At 43.8% G+C, this 21,477-nt stretch overlaps 1 protein-coding gene across 1 annotated transcript in view; it reads left to right on the top strand.

The window, feature by feature from the left end:
* The first annotated feature begins 2,537 nt into the window (after window positions 1-2,537).
* Window positions 2,538-21,477, top strand: part of CDK15 (cyclin dependent kinase 15) — a 220,531-nt gene continuing 201,591 nt past the window's right edge. The window contains exon 1 of the mRNA XM_063428701.1: window positions 2,538-2,780. Within this exon, the coding sequence (XP_063284771.1) occupies window positions 2,735-2,780 (46 nt within the window). The 5' untranslated portion in view covers window positions 2,538-2,734. The remainder of the gene's footprint in view (window positions 2,781-21,477) is intronic.

The raw sequence follows: 21,477 nt of genomic DNA, 5'->3' as shown, positions 1-21,477 counted from the left end.
GAGGGTGGAAAGACCAGAATTTCAGTTTTGGTCATCCGCATAGAAATGATATTGGAAGCCAAATGAGCTAATGAGTTTGCCAAGGGAGGCAGTACAGATAGAGAACAGTAGGGGACCAAGGACTGACCCTTGGGGGACAACAACAGAGAGGAGTTGGGGAGAAGAAGCAGAGCCAGAGAAAGAAACACTGAAAGAGCGCTGGGAGAGGTAGGAGGAGCACCAGGAGAGAGCAATATCTTGTAGACCGATATTACGGAGGATGAGAAGAAGCTGTTGCTGATCAACAGTGTCAAAAGCCGCAGAAAGGTCAAGGAGAATTAGGATAGAGTAGTGACCACGAGATTTTGCAGTGATTTTTGTAGAGATTCTGTCATCTACAAAAGTAGTGGATGCTTTAGATGTGGACAGGCTGACCACTCAACTACATGACAGATGAAAGTCACAACATTAGGGACCCTTACCTGAATGGCAGTAAATCTTCTATTTGATATATTATAGCTATTTTTCAGCATAAATCCAACCTCTACTCGTGTTCTTGAGCATCTGGGCACTCCTTTCCTACTTTATACCTATTCGTCCGACTTTTCTCCCCTCACATGTGCGGCAAATATACATATAGTTACGTAATGCTAGCCAGCCAGTATAATCCAACTGATATAATGGTCCATGCCCAAGGTGGATCTGGTACCACCAAACTTTGTCCCTAAGCTAAGTTTCTACGTTTTGGGTGACATAGATTTTTTTTTAATTGATATATCGGATAGGCTTGCTGTCTGGCAATGGAAGGGTTAATAGTCAAAACTGTATGCTCAGCAGTATAATTGCTTAGCAGTATAATTATTTTGTAATTAAACTTTCACTGTGTGTTACTAAGGTAGAGGGGGAGTTAGTGAGTAACTAGCATTCCTTTGTTTGTAACTGATGATTTGTGTGTATGCAAAATTTCAAACTCTCTGCCTCTCAGAACAAGTTTTGACTGCTTCTCTCTATTGCTATAAAGACACGATCCTATACTTTCACTACTCCGGCCCTTGGCTGGCTTATTGGAAAAGGTTTTTCAGAAGGTTCTTGGCTATTTGGCTAACACGTGAATGCACCTTCTTACCTCTCTTTACCCTTCCTTTATATCTCTGCTCTCACCCTCTTTACCTATCATGTACTTCTTTCTCTCCGATGTTAAGTTTGTACATACCTTATATCATTCTCCATTAGCCCCTTTGGAATTTCCTACATCCCTTGAATACTCCCTCTCTTTTAAGAACACTACAACTAATTCACTGGAGATTGCTTTCATCCTTAACCCCTTAAGGACACATGACATGTGTGACATGTCGTGATTCCCTTTTATTCCAAAGGTTTGGTCCTTAAGGGGTTAAAAGGAAAGTGTCACTCTTTCTCCATTTTTAGTGTTTGGAAGTATGTAGATTGATTTACTAAAACAAGAAATAAAACTTTTGTTATATTTCAAATGCAAAATGCTGCTCAGCAAGTGAGAGAGAGTGCAAATTAGGCAAGACAAGAACATAACATACTTCTCCAAATCCATATAGACCATAGAGAACAGAGAATTAAATGTTACTAGCAACAGTAAGTCCTCCAAAACATTCAGACTAGCCACTAGTAATTATTACCGACAAAACAATTTGCAGATTTTATACACTTCAGGTGTCATGGTTACATCTAATTATTGTACTACTTCCTGAGCAGCATACCTTTTGTTTTCTGCCTTATGGCATATAAAGTCTTATGTCCTTTAAAAGTGGCACTTTAAGCACCTTACCCAAGACAACTAATAGCTTGAGCTAAATTTAGTCCAGCCACTATGCTGCTGCAGAAGGGACCATCGACATTAGCCATCCAACATTAGACAGTAATAATAGATGGTGATAACTGGAGGTGAGTTACTTAACTAATTTTACTTTCATTCATAGAAACAATATGGGCCTTAGTTAGTTGAGTTTTCAATTGAGTTTAAGTTTAAGTAAAAAGTTTGAGTTTAAGTAAAAGTTTAGTTTTACCTTTGCATGATCATCCTGAAGCATGATGCCTGACCTTAATTCCTATAAACCTTTGCAAGCCTCTTGTGTTTTTGGCTATCAAACGTTCTACAGGAGCTTATGTTTGCTAATAGATTTTCCTCCATTATTTAATTTGTCCTAGTATATTGGTCATAAATAGGCATTCTTGGGAACTCTCCAGAATTTGACCATGTTTTTGAACATTAGGTTTATACTTTTGGGACTACTAAATCCTGAACTGCCTCGTTACCGTTTACTATATAATATTCTCACAACACTGGTACACCACCATAGCTGAAATCTCTGCATGAACACAGGGGGAGAAAATTGACCTTGTCTTCTCTATTTTAGTGTTTGCACAAGTCACTGCTTAGAAGCAATCCGTTATGACAAACAGCATTAGGTAATATCCTAAGGACGACTTTTTAAAAGTTAAAACGTTCTACACTCTCGTGGTCAGTTCATATAGAAGGCACCTAGGAGTCTGAATAACACTCTCGGATTGGACAATCAGCCAATTCATCTACGCTTGCGGGAGCCGGCATATTCTGTGCAGGGAAGCGATTTACAATTTCTTTCCTGCCTTGCGTACCAATATCTTCCTTTCCAACTCTCTCTGTTGCTAGAGCTAAGGCAGTGATGAACACAGCTGACTGCCTCTCTTTCGATCTCCCTCTCTCTGTGTCTCTTCTCTCATCCCTCGCTCTGTGTCCATCATGCAGAACATAAGACAGGCTGCCACAGAGGCCTTTTGTCGCCTGGGTAAGTCCCTCTCCTCCCATCCATTGATGCATTAAAATACAATTGTCAACATGTCTTTAGATGCTTTGTAGCAAATGATGCTAATTCCTATTCATGTATCTTTGGAAGCAGAACATATTTACAGACTGAAACATTTGTGAACTACAACAGTAATGTAAGGTATAGGCATCTGTACAAAACATGTTTGTATTTGGCCTATTTAACCCTTACAGGAGGGGAAGGAAGCACCGTTGGTGCATCACAAAAATAGATGATGCAGGCCTTAGTAGAAAAAATATGGAGTTAACATGCTAATCATGACCATCTTTATTCTGAGCAAAAATGGATATATTGCCAGGGAAGGTGAATATATAAAATACTGTCAGGAAGGAGATTATGTAAATCATTGTAAAAAAGCATGGAAGGTATATGTGTTCCTTTGAGTCCCAGTACCATACATGTTAATATTTTATATTCTTGGTCCTTGGTCTGGGACATGCGGAGACAAAGAATTTTGTGCATTCTATTATAATGTCTATGACTCCTTTAGGGTCTGACCGACAAATTGATTTTGCATCCCAGGGGTTTTTCAAGTTGACAGGTTCATGTTGAACCATAAACATCCATTAAGAGAGGCTCTAGGGCTCTTGATATTTGTGACTGCAAACCATATTGAAAGCATGGAGGCTTTTAATTTTCCAGCCTATACTTCCCACACTCATTTATGTGCATTTATGTAGCTTATAAATTAAGATTATGTTTTTTTTTAATTTTTCTGATGATGCAGGATTTTGTTTTGATAAACCATGCACTAACTCCCAATGTATTCCAGTGGAACACTGTGCACCCCCCTCTGACCCAGAAAGGGTTAAGGGAGTGGATTGTGCTGTAAAATTGCATAGTCACTTAAAAGTACTCTTGCCTTTAAATCTTCCATAGTGCATAGTATGCTACATGAAGTAATGGACACCCAGCAATGTAATCTACTTTTATATGCCCAAGGGATAAAGCTCTAGAGGTAAAATGCCTTTGTATGCAGTGATTCTAGAACCTGCACCCATATATTTGTGTAGTGCTACAAAATAGTATAGCTATCAACACAATCTGTGCATTGAGGTTGCGATGCAACTGTAACTATTAGAGATTATATTAATAAATGGGCTGCAATTTGGCACATGGCTTATCTTCATTTTCTATCCTCAATGGATTTATTTTTGTTCTTGATGGTACAGTAAGGGAAAATGCCAATTAAAAATATGGCTCTAATATACTAGAGTTAAAGCTATTTGATTTGTTCAATTATTAATTATTAAAAATATCAGTTAGTTGTATGCCTCTGTGGCATTATTTCATTTAGTTGTGTAAAGCATAACCGCAAAGAAACTAGACTTTGGATAATAATATAGTCTTTTATATAGCCCATGGCATATATAACAAATACAATAGCTTATTTTGGCGATATAATAGCCCCATAGCAAGTGCTAGAGATTAGCAGCATCCAGAGCCTAACACAAAGGACTACACACTACTCGTGATTTTATAATTAGATAATGAGCAGATGCAGGAGCTCATTAAATTACGTTGGATACTCTGAGAACATTTGAACCTTGCAGAATTATCTCTGTTCATTTGTTACTTTTACTTAAGATGTGATTTGTTCTTAATTTAAGTTCTGATCATAGATACATTGAATCTAATTAAAGGAAATAGAGCGCACTGTAGTTGTTATGGTACCAGGAGTGTCCTGGTACCCACCCTATGTAAGTAGTCAAACTGTTTGGTTACGGTTTAACTTCTTACCTGGGGTACACTGGGCACTGCTTTCCACCTCCTCTCAGTCAGAAGTGAAAGCTGGAAGCTCCTGAGAGGAGCTTCTGTCAGCTTTCCTGAGCTAAGCCCTTTGGCCAGCTTATTTGCTGAGAACATCAGCTCATAGCTCTCAATCAGTGGGCTAAGCCCTGAACTGTCATGAATAGCTCCGTGAATAGAGCTTTCAGGCTGAAAGGAGGCAGGCAGACCCCAGGTAAGAAGCCATACTGTTATTGAACAATTTGACTACTTACATTGGGAAGGTGTCACAGAGGAGTGTTTGCATTAAACAGTTCAGACCTGGTTACCATAAAGATTGCAGTGTTGGTCTCCTTCCCTCACTTCATTGAACTTTTCAGCTTATTTCTCTGTACCTTCACTCTCTTTCTCTTCCTTTGATGTGCATGCCATCTGCCATTTTCGCCTCTTCGTATTACGCAGTGCCATTATCTACCAATCTCCAGGCTTCTCCAGCCTCTTCCTGGAACACTTTTCCGACTAGCTTCTTCACTCCCTGTCCTCTGGCATTCCCTCCATTCTTTTTGAAGACTTTGACATCACTATAGTTTCACCAACCAGCTTCAAGGTCTCTAAATTTCTCTCTATGATTACCTCTGTGGGACTCAAGTAGTGGACTAATTCTCCTTCCCATCAAGCCGCCAACAATTTAGACCTTGTTTTTTTCCAAGCTTTGTTCTATTACTTTTTTTCACTAACACACCTTTCCGACTCTCTGATCACTACTTCCTGATCAGAAAATTGCTCCTCACCCAACCACCCTCACATATCACACATAGACTATGCAAGCTGAAATCCCTTGATCTGCAGTAGCTTTTCATTGATATCCAACCTCTCCTCTCACCCATGTCATCTACCACAAGTCCTTCTATAGAAACTACACTTTATAACGATATCCTACATAAGCTCTGTCCACTCTCTGCCCAAACTAAATGCCAACCTTGGCATACAAAATCCACCTCATACCTCCAAAGATGCTCGAGGGTGGCGGAACATTACTGGAGGAAATCTAATAGTATTGCTGACTTCCTGCACTATAAATTTATGTTGCTTTCCTACAGCTGTATCCTCTTTCTCAACAAACAAATGTGCTTCACCTCCCTCATCCTCACCATCTCGCGTGACCCAAAATGCTTTTTAAACTTTAAATTCACCTCCACCATCTATCTACTAATTTCCCAGCTGTCCTAAATCTCTGCCCTTTCTCACCATACAAACATACCGCACCGCCGTCAACTCCACCTTCTTGTGCTACCTAAAGTGTCTCTTTCAAACATTTAATTCACTAATGCACATCGCCTGCAACCATCTACTAATCTCACTGATGTCAATTGTGAACCCTATTTCACAGAAAAGATTGACAACACCCAAAAGAAATCATCTCGCTTGCTTCTCCCCTCAACTAACTGACACCTGGCCTCTTCCTCTGCATTTAGTATATTCTCTGAAGAGGAGGTTCTGTGCTTCTCCTTTATTCCTGTCCTACCAAATGTCCCCTCGATCCCATTCCCTCACACCTTGCTCAATCTCTCTCATAATGCAACTGTCCTGTCTTTGATTAAAATCTTCAGTACCTTCCGTTTGGCAACTTTTCCTTGTCCTTCAAACATGGACTGATCACTCCTTTACTAAAACAGCATTCTCTTGAATTTTTGCCTAGCTATTGTCCTATCTATTTTACTAATTTTCCAAGCTACTTGAAATGTTTGTGTATATTCAGTTTTCAGGATAAACATCTAAACTCCATCTCCTTACTTGACCCACTTCAATCTGGCATCTGCTCCCAATACAAAGACTGCCCTGACTAAAGTGATTAATGACTTAGTGACTGTAAAATTCAAACTCCATTTTTCCCTTCTTATTCTTCTTGATCTTTCTGCTGCTTTCAACACTGTTTACCACTGCTTCTCCTCCTCATCCTTTGCAACATTGGACTCGTGGAATTGTGCTCTCCTGGTTCTCTTCCTACCTTTCTAACTGCTCCTTAAGTGTCTCCTTTTCTGGTTCCTTCTCCTCTTTTGTATCTCTCTCACTTAGAGTTCCTCGAGGCTCTGTATTAAGACCTCTTCATTTCTCAATTTACACTGCCATATCTAACTCTGCTCTCTTCAATTTTCTCCCCGATCTGCTGGGTCCTGTCATTGACTGCCTATCCTCTGTCTCTGACTGAATGACTTTCCTAAAGCTCAACCTCTCCAAGACTCCAAAACTCCACGTCTTTCCTCCATCTAAGGCTATATCTGTCCCTGTTTAACATCAGGTCAGCAGAGCTATTATAACCTCTGCCATGAAGGCATGTTGTCTTGGTGTGCTCTTTGACTCTGACCTTTCTTTCACCCCTTAAATAAAAAATATATCACCAAATCCTTTCACATTAAAGACATTTCTCGCATTCGCCCCCTTTCTCACTCATGATGTGACCATAATTTTTGTCCATGCTTTTGTTGTTTCCAGCCATGATTATATATTGGCTTGAAAAGTTGGCCCCTCTGCAGTCCCTAATGAACAACTCTACAGCCTCATCTACCTTACGGCCTACAACTCTCAAACCTTACTCCTCTGTGAGTCTCTGCACTGGCTTACTGTTTCTTTGAGGATTTGGTTTAAACTTATCATGCTTACTTATAAAGCTCTACATAACTGTGACCCTGCTTATATTTCCTCCCGTAAAAGCAGATATGTCCCAACCTGCCCACTTCGCTCCAACAGTGACCTGTTACCGTCCCGTTCTTGTACTGCACCTGCAGAACTTTTCCACATCTTTTAGGATTGCCCTCCCACGCCACATTCAACTCTTCTCACCTCTGCAGTGCTTCCAAAAATACTAAAAAGCACATTTATTTAGAGAAGCCCATTAGCTCACCCCTTAAATCCTTATCCCTGATATACTTCCTCTGCTGTCTCCCATCTGCTGTGCTCCTTCATCCCAAACACCGCTCGGATCCTTTCAGGACTATAGAAATCATTTGATTCCATCACTTCCCTCTTCTATTTACCTCTCAACACTTTAGAATGTTAACTTCTGTTTTAGTATGTGAAACATGTTTAGTTAGAACTAATTGTTTGTCTTGTTTTAAATATTGTACAGCACAGTGGAATATGTTGTTGCTATATAAATAATTGTAATTGTAACAAAAACCACAAACCTTTTCATGTCTTAAAGGACCACTGTAGGCACCCACAGTGGCGTACATACCAGGGTCGCAGGGGTCGCGGCTGCGACCGGGCCCGGCCCACCAAGGGGCCCGGCCGCCCCTGCGACCCGGTATGTACGCTCTGGGCCAGCCTCTTCTCCTGGGGGCCCAGGAGCCGGCCACCTCCGGGCCCCCCGAGGCTGGCCCTGCTTACACCCGGCGGGCAGGCAGGCTGGCTGGTGCGCAAGGGAGCACTCTCCCCTGAGTGCTTCCTCTTCAGCTCCCTCGCGCACCGCAATGATACCGGAGCCGGAAGATGACGTCATCTTCCGGCGCCGGTATCAGTACGCGGCGCGCGAGGGAGCTGAAGAGGAAGCACTCAGGGGAAAGTGCTCCCTCGCGCGCCGGCCAGCCTGCCTGCCTGCCGGGTGACCGCCCCCCCCACCCCCAGGAGCCCAGCAGCACCACTGGACCCCAGGGAATCCCCTCAGCACTCCAAAAGGTAAGGAGGCTGGGGGGATTAAATAAATAGAAAAAAAAAAGTGTTAGTGTGTGTGTGTGTGTGTGTGTTACTGTGAGTGTTAGTGTGTGTGTGTGTGTGTGTGTGTTACTGTGAGTGTTAGTGTGTGTGTGTGTGTGTGTGTGTTACTCTGAGTGTTAGTGTGTGTGTTACTCTGAGTGTTAGTGTGTGTGTTAGTGTTACTGTGTGTGTGTGTTAGTGTTACTGTGTGTGTGTGTTAGTGTTACTGTGAGTGTTAGTGTGTGTTAGTGTTACTGTGAGTGTTAGTGTGTGTGTTAGTGTTACTGTGAGTGTTAGTGTGTGTGTGTTAGTGTTACTGTGAGTGTTAGTGTGTGTGTTAGTGTTACTGTGAGTGTTAGTGTTACTGTGAGTGTTAGTGTGTGTGTTAGTGTTACTGTGAGTGTTAGTGTGTGTGTTAGTGTTACTGTGAGTGTGTTACTGTGTGTGAATGTGTTACTGTGATTGTTAGCGTGTGTTAGTGTTAGTGTCAGTGAGTGTGTGTCTGCTAGTGAGTGTGTTACTGTTTGTGTTAGTGAGTCTGTTTGATGTCTGTTAGTGAGTGTGTGTTTGTCAGTGAGAGTGTATGTTTTGTAAGTGAGTGTGTATGTATGTCTGTCGCTGAGTGTGTCTCTGTCAGTAAATGTGTGTGTCTGTTAGCTAGTGTGTATGCGTCTGTTCATGAGAGTGTGTGTGTCTTCAGCACTTACCTTTCTCCAGCGCCGGACTCCCTTGGCGCTGGGGATCCCTCCGCCGCTCAGCTCCGAATGCGCATGCACGGCAAGAGCCGTGCGCGCATTCAAACCGCCCATAGGAAAGCATTGCTCAATGCTTTCCTATGGACGTTGTGTCTTAGAATCGCGGAAGCTCCTCTAGCGGCTGTCAGTGAGACAGCCGCTAAAGGCTGGATTAACCCTCAGTGAAACATAGCAGTTTCTCTGAAACTGCTATGCTTTTAGCTGCAGGGTTAAAACTAGAGGGACCTGACACCCAGACCACTTCATTGAGCTGATGTGATCTGGGTGTCTGTAGTGGTCCTTTAACCCCTTAAGGACACATGACATGTGTGACATGTCATGATTCCCTTTTATTACAGAAATTTGGTCCTTAAGGGGTTAAGTGTGTGTGCATCTGCATGCACTGGTGTACATACCGCGGTCGCAGGGGTCGCAACCCTGCAACACCTGCGACCAGGTGCCCGCCGCCATGTGTTGCGGCCCCGGCCTGCGCAGAGTAAGCGTGCGGGGGGGGGGGGGGCCCACGGATCAATTTTCGCACCGGGGCCCCATAGGTCATGTGTACGCCACTGGGCACCCAGACCACTTCAGCTTAATGATGGTGCCAGGTCCCTCTAGTTTTAACCCGGCAGCTGAAAACATAGCAGTTTCAGAGAAACTGCTATGTTTCACTGAGGGTTAATCCAGCCTCTAGTGGCTGTCTCACTGACAGCCGCTAGGGGCGCTTCCGCGGTTCTCACTGTGAAAATCACAGTGAGAAGACGCTGGACGTCCATAGGAAAGCATTGAGTAATGCTTTCCTATGGGCGGTTTGAATGCGCACGCGGCTCTTGTCGCGCATGCGCAGTCGGAGCTGACGTTGACAGTGGGAGGAGAGTTCTCCAGCACCGAGGGAGCCTGGCGCTGGAGAAAGGTAAGTGGCTGAAGGGGATTTAACCCCTTCAGCCCAGCGGGAGGGGGGCCACGAGGGTGGGGGGGACCTAATGACCCTATAGTGCCAGGAAAACGAGTTTGTTTTCCTGGCACTCTAGTGCTCCTTTAAGAGTACATTTAATCAATTTTCCATATTCTTATTGCTTTTATTCATTTAGTCTTCTCTCTTGATAATGATTTGATGGGAGATAGGGTTTGGTAGAGACAGACATCCACACACACAAAGGCAGGCATCCACACACACAGAGGCAGGCATCCACACACAGAGGCAGGCAGACAGCCACACACACACACACAGAAAGCCGCACACACACACACACACACACACACACACAGAGACAGTCACACACACAGGCAGACAGTCACACACACACACACACACACACATAAGCAGACAGTCATACACTCACAGGCAGACAGTCACACACACAGGCAGACAGTCACACACACAGACAGTCACATACACAGACAGTCACACACTCAGAGGCAGTCAAACACACACAGACAGTCACACATATACAGACAGTCACACACTCACAGGCAGTCAAACACACACAGACAGTCACACATACACAGGCAGTCAAACACACACAGTCACACATACACAGACAGTCACACACTCACAGGCAGTCAAACACACACAGACAGTCACACATACACAGACAGTCACAGGCAGTCACACACACACAGACAGTCACACATACACAGACAGTAACACACTCACAGGCAGTCAAACACACACAGACAGTCAGACATACACAGACAGTCACACACTCACAGGCAGTCACATACACACTGACCTGCTTCTTACCTCCTGCTTGGAGCTCCTGGAGACTGCTTGTTGGGGAAGCAGGGACTCCTTCCTGATTCCCATGCTGCAATTACCAGGGACCCCGCCTGCCACTTAGCCCCGCCCCCGCCGACCGCTTAGCTCCGCCCCCGCTGCAAAATATATCTTTTTTTCTCCAATCCCGGCCGGCCATGTGCGAGCTGCTCCCATGGGGCTCTGTGCGGCCGCACTGCTCAGGCCGGCCGGGATTACAGGAGCCTGGCCAGTGATGAATGGGGCTGTCAGCCCAGCCCCAGGTGCCGTGGCCCACCGGGAAATTTCCCTGTATCCTGGTGGGCCAGTCCGGCCCTGGGTGCAGGAGGGTGTCTTTCTCAGGGCTCTAGTTGGTTGAGTCTGTTGGGAGTCAAAGGCTGGCTTTCCAGGTCATGCCCCTCTACTCCTTCCCCACACATTTGGTTTATTGTCTGTTAGCTGGGAGGAAGTGACAGGCTCTAACTTCCTACCAGCGCTTCCAATATGAGAGGGACCTGGTCATGCTGTTAAAAGGCTGCAGATGACACATGCCCATCGGGTGCCACCTGATTGTCCCCCTCATGCTTGTTACAAGCACCATAACTACTACAGCCTGTCTTGCAGGGAGGCACTCATTTGCTAAGACAGGCTTCCCCAAACTCTTGCCCTCCAGATGTTGCTGAACTACAACTCCCATGATTATCAGCCTATATATTTAATTCATGGAATCATGGGAAGTGTAGTTCAGCAACATATGGAGGGCCTGGGAAGTTTTTGGAAGCCTGGGCTAAGAGCTATCATGATGACAATCTCAGTAAATGAGCCAGACCTGTGGAACAAACAGAATCTCTAACTATAATTCAGATTATTTTTTTCAAATCTTCTATTTTGGCCTGAAATTTATAAATAATTTCTCAGTTCTCTGCATTTCACTTTTTAGTGAATAATTCCCTTACTCTGTGTGCATTCAGCAGGACTGATGAGTGTGCCTCTCTCATGTTGTATAGGTGTGTGCCAAATGTGTTTTTATACTGTCATTATAGTTGGCATGTCATCTGTAAGGGTATAATTTCCTTTTCAGTAAATCAGCTCTAATAATAATCTATTTTTTTCAGTATGTTTTAAGGATATGGAAATATCATGATTAGGAAAAGCCATTGTAGTGTATTGTAATCCATATTGTTAAAGGGACACTATAGACACCTCTCAGATCACTTCAGCTCATTTAATACACTGCAATAATTAACTTTGAGGGTTAACTCCACCTCTAGTGGCTGTCTATGAGACAGCCACTAGATGAACTTCCGGTTGCCTAACTGACGCTATGCATGAGGACATCCAGCATCACCCCAATAGGAAAGCAGTGTATGATGCTTTCCTATAGGGCAAGTCCTAATGCGAGCACAGCGCATGCACTATAGATCTCGCCGGCGAGGGAGGAGTGGAGGCAGATCCAAAACCAGCACAGAGGGATATTAGAAATATCAAGTGCACCATTCAGCAAGGGAGGGGGGAGCCATAGCACCAGGAAAACAACTTTGTCTTCCTGGCTGTCAGGGTACCTGTAGTCTCTACCTCTGATAAGAGGAGAGACTTAGACGTTTTCCCGGTCAGAAGGGCTGTTTCCTCCGTTCCTCGCGGTTCCTCCGGTCGGTTACACGCCGGCCGCGAGGGATCCACGCCTTTTTATGACGTGACGCTCAGTAGCCGACGTCATGACGCCAAGCCGGCTCGACCTGTCACTCAAACCCTGAACACGAACCAGGACTCGTCGGGGGCGTGATTACCTCCTAGAACCGGGGTATTTAATAGAGCTTGCCGCATTTGCTCATTTCCCTGTCGTGGTTCTAGCCAGTCTAGTCACTCAGTGCTCTTGTATGTCTATTGTCTCTTTGGTTCTGACCCGGCTTGTTTGTATCACTCTGCTTATCTCTGTTATCCTTTGACCCGGCTTGTCTCTCGCTTACCTGTCTTCTCGTTCCCTCGACCTCGGCTTGTCTCTGACCATTCTCTTCTTACTCCTTACGTTAAGTCCGGCCATTCTAAGGTCCGGTATACGTACCTACTACACTTTGTACTCTGCGTGTTGGATCCCTGTCCCGATCCTGACATTACGACAGGGCCAATGGATCCTGCAGGTACAAGTAGTCAGCTTGGTCCTTCCGATCCTAGGTTTGACGCCATGGAACATAGAATGGATCAGATGGCCTTAGCGCTACAGGCGTTATTATCTCGTCCTAATAACCCACCAGAAGAGATGCGTAATAATTCTATCTCCCCTGTAAGTTCAGGTTTAGAGGTAGCCACTGTAGGTGCCTCCTCTCGTATTACCCCACCTGTACGTTATGGTGGTTCTCCTGAGAAGTGTCGAGGTTTTCTAAACCAAATCAGTATCCACTTCGAATTACAACCCCGTTCCTATCCTACAGATAGGGCGAAGGTCGGATTTATTATCACCTTACTCATTGAGAAAGCTCTGAGATGGGCCAATCCGTTGTGGGAAAACGATAATCCGTTAGTATATAATTATAATGCCTTTGTAGCTGCTTTTAGAAGAACTTTTGACCCTCCTGGTAGAAAGGTCAATGCAGCCAGATTACTCTTGCGCCTTAGACAGGATAACCAAACTCTTGTGGAGTATGCACTAGAGTTCAGGTCCTTGGCGGCAGAAGTTAAGTGGAATGAACAGGCTTATATAGACGTATTTTTAAACGGATTATCAGATGTAATACTTGATGAGGTTGCTACTAGAGAGCTTCCTGAATTTGGAGGATTTAATTTCTTTTATCGCTCGCATTGATGAACGCTTAAGAGAGAGACAGAACACTCGAGATAGAACCTGTAGACCTTCCTTCAAACTAGCTCCCTCATTTCTAAGCCCTGAGATCAAAACCTTACCTTTTCCAGAACCTATGCAGATAGGCAATACTCATCTCTCAGAAGAGGAGAGACAGTACAGGAGAAGGGAGGGGCTGTGTATGTACTGTGGAGTCAGAGGTCACTTACGCCTAAATTGTCCTAATCGATCGGGAAACGCTCGCACCTAAGTTTCTCTAGAGGACAGGCCTTGGGTGTTTCTATTTTGTCCTCTACTCATAATTATAAAGATCATAGGCTTGTGCTACCCGTTTCCTTAACTTGAGAGGGGGGAGTAGTAGAGACTGTGGCATTGATAGATTCCGGAGCTGCTGAGAGCTTTATCGACCAAGTTTTTGTCACTAAACACACTATTCCATCTCAGTTAAGGGAGACGCCCTTGGCCGTTGAGGCCATAGATGGTAGACCTTTAGTTGAGCCTGTGATTTTCCGTGAAACCATACCCGTTAACTTAACTGTTGGTATTTTACACGAGGAAGACATATCTCTGTTACTCATTTCATCTCCTTCTGTTCCCATAGTCCTGGGGTATTCTTGGTTAAAGAGACATAACCCTATTATTGATTGGGAATTAGGGGAGATAATCTCATGGGGTCAGAATTGTCAGGAGAAGTGTTTACAGAAAGTCTCACCGCTTTGCATAGTTAATGCATCCAATCAGTCTACCGACCCTACTGAAGTACAAATACCGCCTCTGTATCTGGACTTAAAGGCGGTATTTGACAAAAAGAAGGCCGATACTTTACCACCACACAGGTCCTTTGATTGTAAGATTAATCTACTTCCTGGTACCATGCCCCCCAGGGGCAATGTATACCCTTTGTCTACCAAAGAGAACTTAGTCCTAGAGGAGTATATTCGTGAAAATCTAGACAAAGGATTTATTAGGAGATCTTCCTCCCCTGCCGGGGCTGGTTTTTTTTTTGTTAAAAAGAAGGATGGTACGCTGAGACCTTGCATTGACTACCGAGGTTTGCACAAAATAACCGTTAGAAATGCCTACCCGATTCCTTTGATTACCGAGCTCTTTGATCGTTTAAAGGGTTCCAAGATTTTCACCAAGTTAGATCTCAGAGGGGCATATAACTTGGTGAGGATTCAGCAGGGTCACGAGTGGATGACGGCGTTCAACACTCGATATGGGCACTACGAGTATACCGTAATGCCTTTTGGCCTCTGCAACGCGCCGGCAGTATTTCAGGACTTGATCAATGAAGTTCTTAGGGAGTTTCAACATGACTGCGTTATTGTATACCTGGATGATATTCTTATACATTCTAGGGACATTGAGACTCACCACAGACAAGTCAGAAGGGTTTTGCGTAAACTTCTTCAACATGGCTTGTACTGCAAACTGGAGAAATGTAGTTTTGATCAGTCTCAGACAAACTTTCTTGGTTATGTGATTTCTGGGGAAGGGTTTAAGATGGATCCGGATAAACTCCAGTCCATTTTAGACTGGCCCTTACCTAAGGGACTCAAGGCCATTCAGCCAAAGGTTAGGTGTGGATAAACCATTACATCCATGTGGTTTTTTTTCCAAAAAGCTATCTGGCCCGGAGAGCAGATATGACATTGGTGACAGGGAACTACTTGCAGTTATCATGGCTTTAAAAGAGTGGAGACATTTATTGGAAGGGACCTTACATCCTGTTACTATTTTGACGGACCACAAGAACTTGTCCTATATTGGGGAGGCCAAGCGATTATCCTCCAGGCAAGCTCGTTGGTCTTTATTTCTCACCCATTTCAATTACGTACTCACTTATAGACCTGGTTCTAAGAATTCTAAAGCCGATGCTTTGTCTCGCCAATATGAACCTTCTACTGTGTCTGAGCCAGTGTTGTCCTCTATAGTCCCCAAGTGCAATATTATCGCCAACACAAGTCTTAAAATTCATTCTCCACTGCTTGACCGAATCATGAAGTTGCAACATCTGGCGCCTGGGCAGACTCCTGTGGCAAGACACTTCGTTCCCCCTGACCTCCAAAGGGAGCTCTTACAGTGTTTCCACGAGAGTAAGGTGGCGGGCCATCCTGGAATTCGCAAGACATATTCCTTAATCTCTAAAGATTTCTGGTGGCCTTCTTTACGAAAGGATATTAAGGATTTCATTGCAGTGTGTGAGATCTGTACTAAGACTAAGCAACCTCATACTCTTCCATGTGGTCTATTACAGCCCTTGGGCATTCCAGAGAGACCATGGTCCTGCTTGGCCATGGACTTTATTGTTGATTTGCCTATTTCTAAGAAACAGACTGTTATTCTCACTGTAGTCGATAGGTTTACTAAGATGGCTCATTTTGTGCCTTTACCTAAACTTCCGACTTCTCCTGAATTGGCGGAAATATTCGCTAAAGAAATTTTTCGTTTACATGGGATACCTTCCGAAATTATTTCTGATAGAGGTTCCCAATTTGTTTCACGTTTCTGGAGATCCTTCTGTTCTCAATTGGGCATCAAATTGAATTTTTCTTCTGCTTATCACCCTCAGTCTAACGGAGCTGCTGAACGTACTAATCAAAAAATTGAACAATATTTGCGTTGTTTTGTCTCCGAACATCAGGACGATTGGGTCGGTTTGATTCCTTGGGCAGAGTTCGCACACAATAATCTTGTTTGTGATTCCACTCGTTCTAGCCCCTTTTTCATGAATTATGGCTTTCATCCTTCCATTCTTCCCTCGGTCTCTCCTTCCCAAGCGGTACCGTCGGTTGATGTTCATGTTGCCAATCTGAGGAAGTTGTGGGATCAGACTCGACAAATTCTCTTACATAACTCCATGTTGTTCAAGAAACACGCTGATAAACGCAGAAGGGCGGCTCCTGTTTTTGTTCCTGGTGATAGGGTATGGTTGAGTACAAAAAACATTAGTTTAAAGGTCCCTTCCATGAAGTTCGCTCCTCGTTACATTGGTCCTTACAGGGTCCTAGCTCGTATTAACCCGGTTGCGTATCGTCTAGTACTTCCATCTGCCTTACGCATCCCTAACTCTTTTCATGTTTCCTTGCTGAAACCGTTAATTTGCAACAGATTTTCCTCCACTGTTTCCTCCCCTCGCTCTGTTCAGGTTGAGGGTCAGAAGGAGTACGAGATCAACTCCATCATCGATTCTCGAATTTCTCGAGGGAGGTTACAGTATCTTGTCGACTGGAAGGGATATGGTCCTGAGGAGAGGACTTGGGTACCTCAGGAGGATGTTCATGCTCCTCGCCTCCGCAGGGCTTATCACTCCCGCTTTCCATCTCGTCCCGTTTGCTTCCGCCCGGTGGGCGTTTCTGAGGGGGGGGGGGGGTACTGTCAGGGTACCTCTAGTCTCTACCTCTGATAAGAGGAGAGACTTAGACGTTTTCCCGGTCAGAAGGGCTGTTTCCTCCGTTCCTCGCGGTTCCTCCGGTTGGTTACACGCCGGCCACGAGGGATCCACGCCTTTTTATGACGTGACGCTCAGTAGCCGACGTCATGACGCCAAGCCGGCTCGACCTGTCACTCAAACCCTGAACACGAACCAGGACTCGTCGGGGGCGTGATTACCTCCTAGAACCGGGGTATTTAATAGAGCTTGCTGCATTTGCTCATTGCCCTGTCGTGGTTCTAGCCAGTCTAGTCACTCAGTGCTCTTGTATGTCTATTGTCTCTTTGGTTCTGACCCGGCTTGTTTGTATCACTCTGCTTATCTCCGTTATCCTTTGACCCGGCTTGTCTCTCGCTTACCTGTCTTCTCATTCCCTCGACCTCGGCTTGTCTCTGACCATTCTCTTCTTACTCCTTACGTTAAGTCCGGCCATTCTAAGGTCCGGTATACGTACCTACTACACTTTGTACTCTGCGTGTTGGATCCCTGTCCCGATCCTGACACTGGCACCATAAGTTCCCTTTAAATTTAAGCTAAAATATCCAGGCTGTGACTTAGAAAATGTTTAAGAAATCAATTGTTGCTGTCTAAATTCCACTGTTCAGTGTTTCAATTCACTCCAATTCAGTGTTTAGAACGTTTTAGGACCACCTTAAGTAAAGTAAAATGTAACGGACTTAAAAAAAAAAAAAACCTGTTAAAGGAACACTCCATATGAAAATTGATAAGTAAATAAATCACTATTCAGTAGATATACTCCCAATCAAAATATGCATGCATTTAATAATTCATGTCAGCATTGGGGTTATATCCAAAAATAGCTTGCAAGAGCTGCAGTTCTTATGCCTTAGGCCTTTGCAAGCCCTCTCCTTTTTACCCCAGCAAAGACTTTCAGCCTGAAAGTATGTGCTGGGGAATGGGCAGTCAGACTCATTGAGCTTCTCACTGAGAAACCTATGATTCAAAGGCACAAGTGCGCGCAGGCATTTCATGTGAAAGTGCATGACAAAAGGGGTGCCTGGGAGGGAAATGCAGCTGTGGAAGAGGAAGCAGGTGCCAGGTGGACAGGTAAGATGGAACCCTGTAAGCATGCGCTCACTGGTGTGGACAAGCTCACTGGCTCTTGTATAGAGTGCCTACAACATCCATTATTTTAGTGGAACTAACGAAAGGGGGAAGCAAGCCTCAATCTGACAGCTAGATAGGTGCTTTATAATTCCACATTCCCTCTCTGCACATATATAAAGCGATGATCACTATATATATGTGCAGCCAAAGGCCCCCGGCTCCCTATACTTGCAGAGGGGGCCCAGCAGACTGCAGCTGTACTTTACAGCTCTTCCCTCTCTCTAACTCCCGTGAGACATGCGTCCGTCAAAGCGTTGCCACGGGTTACCATGGCAACACTCCGCGCAGCACGCATGTCACGCTCGCGGGATTTAGAGAGAGGGAAGATCTGTAAAGTACAGCTGCAGTCTGCTGGGCTCCCTCTGCAAATACAGGGAGCCGGGAGGCCCACCATGCCACTGGACCACCAGAGATGGAATCTCCCCCCTCCCTGGACCAGGTAAGAAGCAGGGAGGGGGGAATAACATGTATTAGATTTAATGTGGGGAGGGGAAAATGCTCCATTTATACAACATGCATACACTAGTAAACACACACACAGACTCTGCATTCACTACAATAACACACACTCTGCATTCCCTACACTAACACACTCTGAATTCACTACACTAACACACTGCATCCACTAAATTGACATACACTCTGCTTTCACTACACTAACACACACTCTGCATTCACTACACTAACACACACTCTGCATTCACTACACTAACACACACTCTGCATTCATTACACTGACACACTGCATTCATTACACTGACACACTGCATTCATTACACTGACACACTCTGCATTCACTACACGGACACACACTCTGAATTCACTACACTAACACACTGCATTCACTACACTAACACACACTCTGCATTCACTACACTGACACACACTCTGCATTCACTACACTGACACACTCTGCATTCACTACACTGACACACACTCTGCATTCACTACACTAACACACACTCTGCATTCACTACACTGACAAACTCTGCATTCACTACACTAACACACACTCTGCATTCACTACACTGACAAACCCTGCATTCACTACACTGACACACTGCATCCACTACACTGACACACACTCTGCATTAACTACACTGACACACTGCATCCACTACACTGACACACTGCATCCACTACACTGACACACACTTTGCATTCACTCCACTGACACACACTCTGCATTCACTACACTAAGACACACTCTGCATTCACTACACTGACACATACTCTGCATTAACTACACTGATACACACTCTGCATTCACTACAATAACATACACTCTGCATTAACTATACACACTGCATCCACTACACAAACATCCTGTATTCAAAGTACACACACTACATCCACCACACATTCAAACACTCTGCATTCACTATACAGAGACACTGCGTCTAATACACACACTACATCCACTACAGACATTGCATTCACTAAACACATTGCATCTAGTACACACAAACACTACATCCACTACACAAACACACACTACATCACTGTACACACACTACATTCACTACACTGGCACACACTGCATTCACTATACACACTGCATCCACTACACAAACACACACTCCACATTCACTACACAAACAGCATCTAATACACACAAACACTACATCCATTACACACATTCTAATTCACTTCCACTATACACACTACATTCAGTCCTGCATTATTGTCAGCGAACTAGGTAGGAGTCCTGTGGATGGACTCGTGAGCGGGCCGGAGGAGGGGGGGAAGAACTTGTGCTTTGTCAGGGGCCCCAAAATTTCTGGTGGCAGCCCTGATAGCCAGCATATGTGTCACTAAAGGGGACACAATTCTTCTTGAGCTTAAAAAGTAGCTGGAATTAAAGTTACCAGAGTAGGCATATTAAAATAACTATATTTATTTTCCAAATAAAATCAATACTATAACAAAGTCTTAAGGTGCTCCAAATCCTCCTCCTCCGAGGAGCACTTTAAGACTTTGTTATGGTATTGATTTTATTGCTTTTATTTGGAAAATAAATGTATGACCTATAGATTTATTCACACACTTGGGCAATTTCAATACTACACTATATTATATTTCTTATTTTCATCTAGAAAATTACTGTATAAATATCCCTTATTATTTAAGGGTAAGGTTTTTTTAAGCGCTCCACTGTTTGCACTGTGGTAGTTCTGACCACCCAGTTCACTTTTGTATATCGATTTGTTTTATGTGTAGTCAATGAGAGACTCACATTGTGTGGTAGCTGCTAATTTACAACATTCACTAAATAAGAAGCGCCTTTTGCACAGGGCACTTTTGCTTTTATAGAAATAGTCTTGTGATCATTGAAATATTTCAAGGGGCTAGTAAATTCCATGTGTGGAATCTGTTGTCTAGGCTGTCATGTGGACATACACCTTTAACATGTTCTTTTATGTGATGCATACTGCATAATTAAATAAAACCATTGCCAGTCATGTATCGTTTGTGACTTCTGTTCGCAGTACAAGACAAATATGTGTAGTGTTTTTGCCTCAGGCTTTGCTCTTTCCAGCGTGATTCCCATGACAGTCTTAATATTAGAAATGAACAAACATGAAATTCTGAATCATTTACTAAAAATAAATTATATTTGATTTGGCAAGTATAGTTAAGTGGAAAGCGTTTAGCTGCATCGGAATGCACCTTTTTCCTTTATGTGAATGTGTGTTTGAAAACCTCAAATTATGGAATGGAACTTGGTAAAAAAAACAAAAACCAACAGTACGCCTGGATTCCATTAATTTATCTGCTGCTACTTCCCTGGAATATATTGTATTCCGTCAGTCAACACCTAATATTGCATTTTGATTTTCCTGCCAATGGGTTGTGTGAGGGTAATTGTGTGTACTTTTAGATGCCTGTAGTATTTGTGTTGTGTATAACATTTGTTTAACCCCTTAAGGACACATGGCATGTGTGACATGTCATGATTCCCTTTATTCCAGAAGTTTGGTCATTTAGGGGTTAAAGTATGACTTAAATTACAATGAATTGATTTTCGATCAATGTCATATGTTCGTGAGATTTTCTACATATGTATATGTTTATATAGATCAATATATCAATTTTCTGAGGGTTCTTTAACTAATGAGGGTATAGCAAGACTTAAAGGGAATATAATAATCTTAAAGGAACACTCTAGGCACCAAAACAACTTTAGCTTAATTAAGTAGTTTTGGTGTATAGACAATGCCCATGCAGTCTCACTGTTCAATTCTCTGTTATTTAGCAGTTAAATCACTTTGCTTGTGGTACTCTAGTCACAACTTCCTGCATGTGACTTGCACAGCCTTCCTAAATACTAAGCGGTTCTAAACGCCGCCGGGCGTAATAGTACGCCCTCCGTTTTTTTATTATTTACCCGGTCGCCGGCGATCCCA

Source organism: Pelobates fuscus, chromosome 8, assembly GCF_036172605.1.
Source record: "Pelobates fuscus isolate aPelFus1 chromosome 8, aPelFus1.pri, whole genome shotgun sequence".
In the NCBI taxonomy this organism is placed as follows: Eukaryota; Metazoa; Chordata; class Amphibia; order Anura; family Pelobatidae; genus Pelobates; species Pelobates fuscus.
This window is presented reverse-complemented; position numbering and strand designations above follow the sequence as displayed.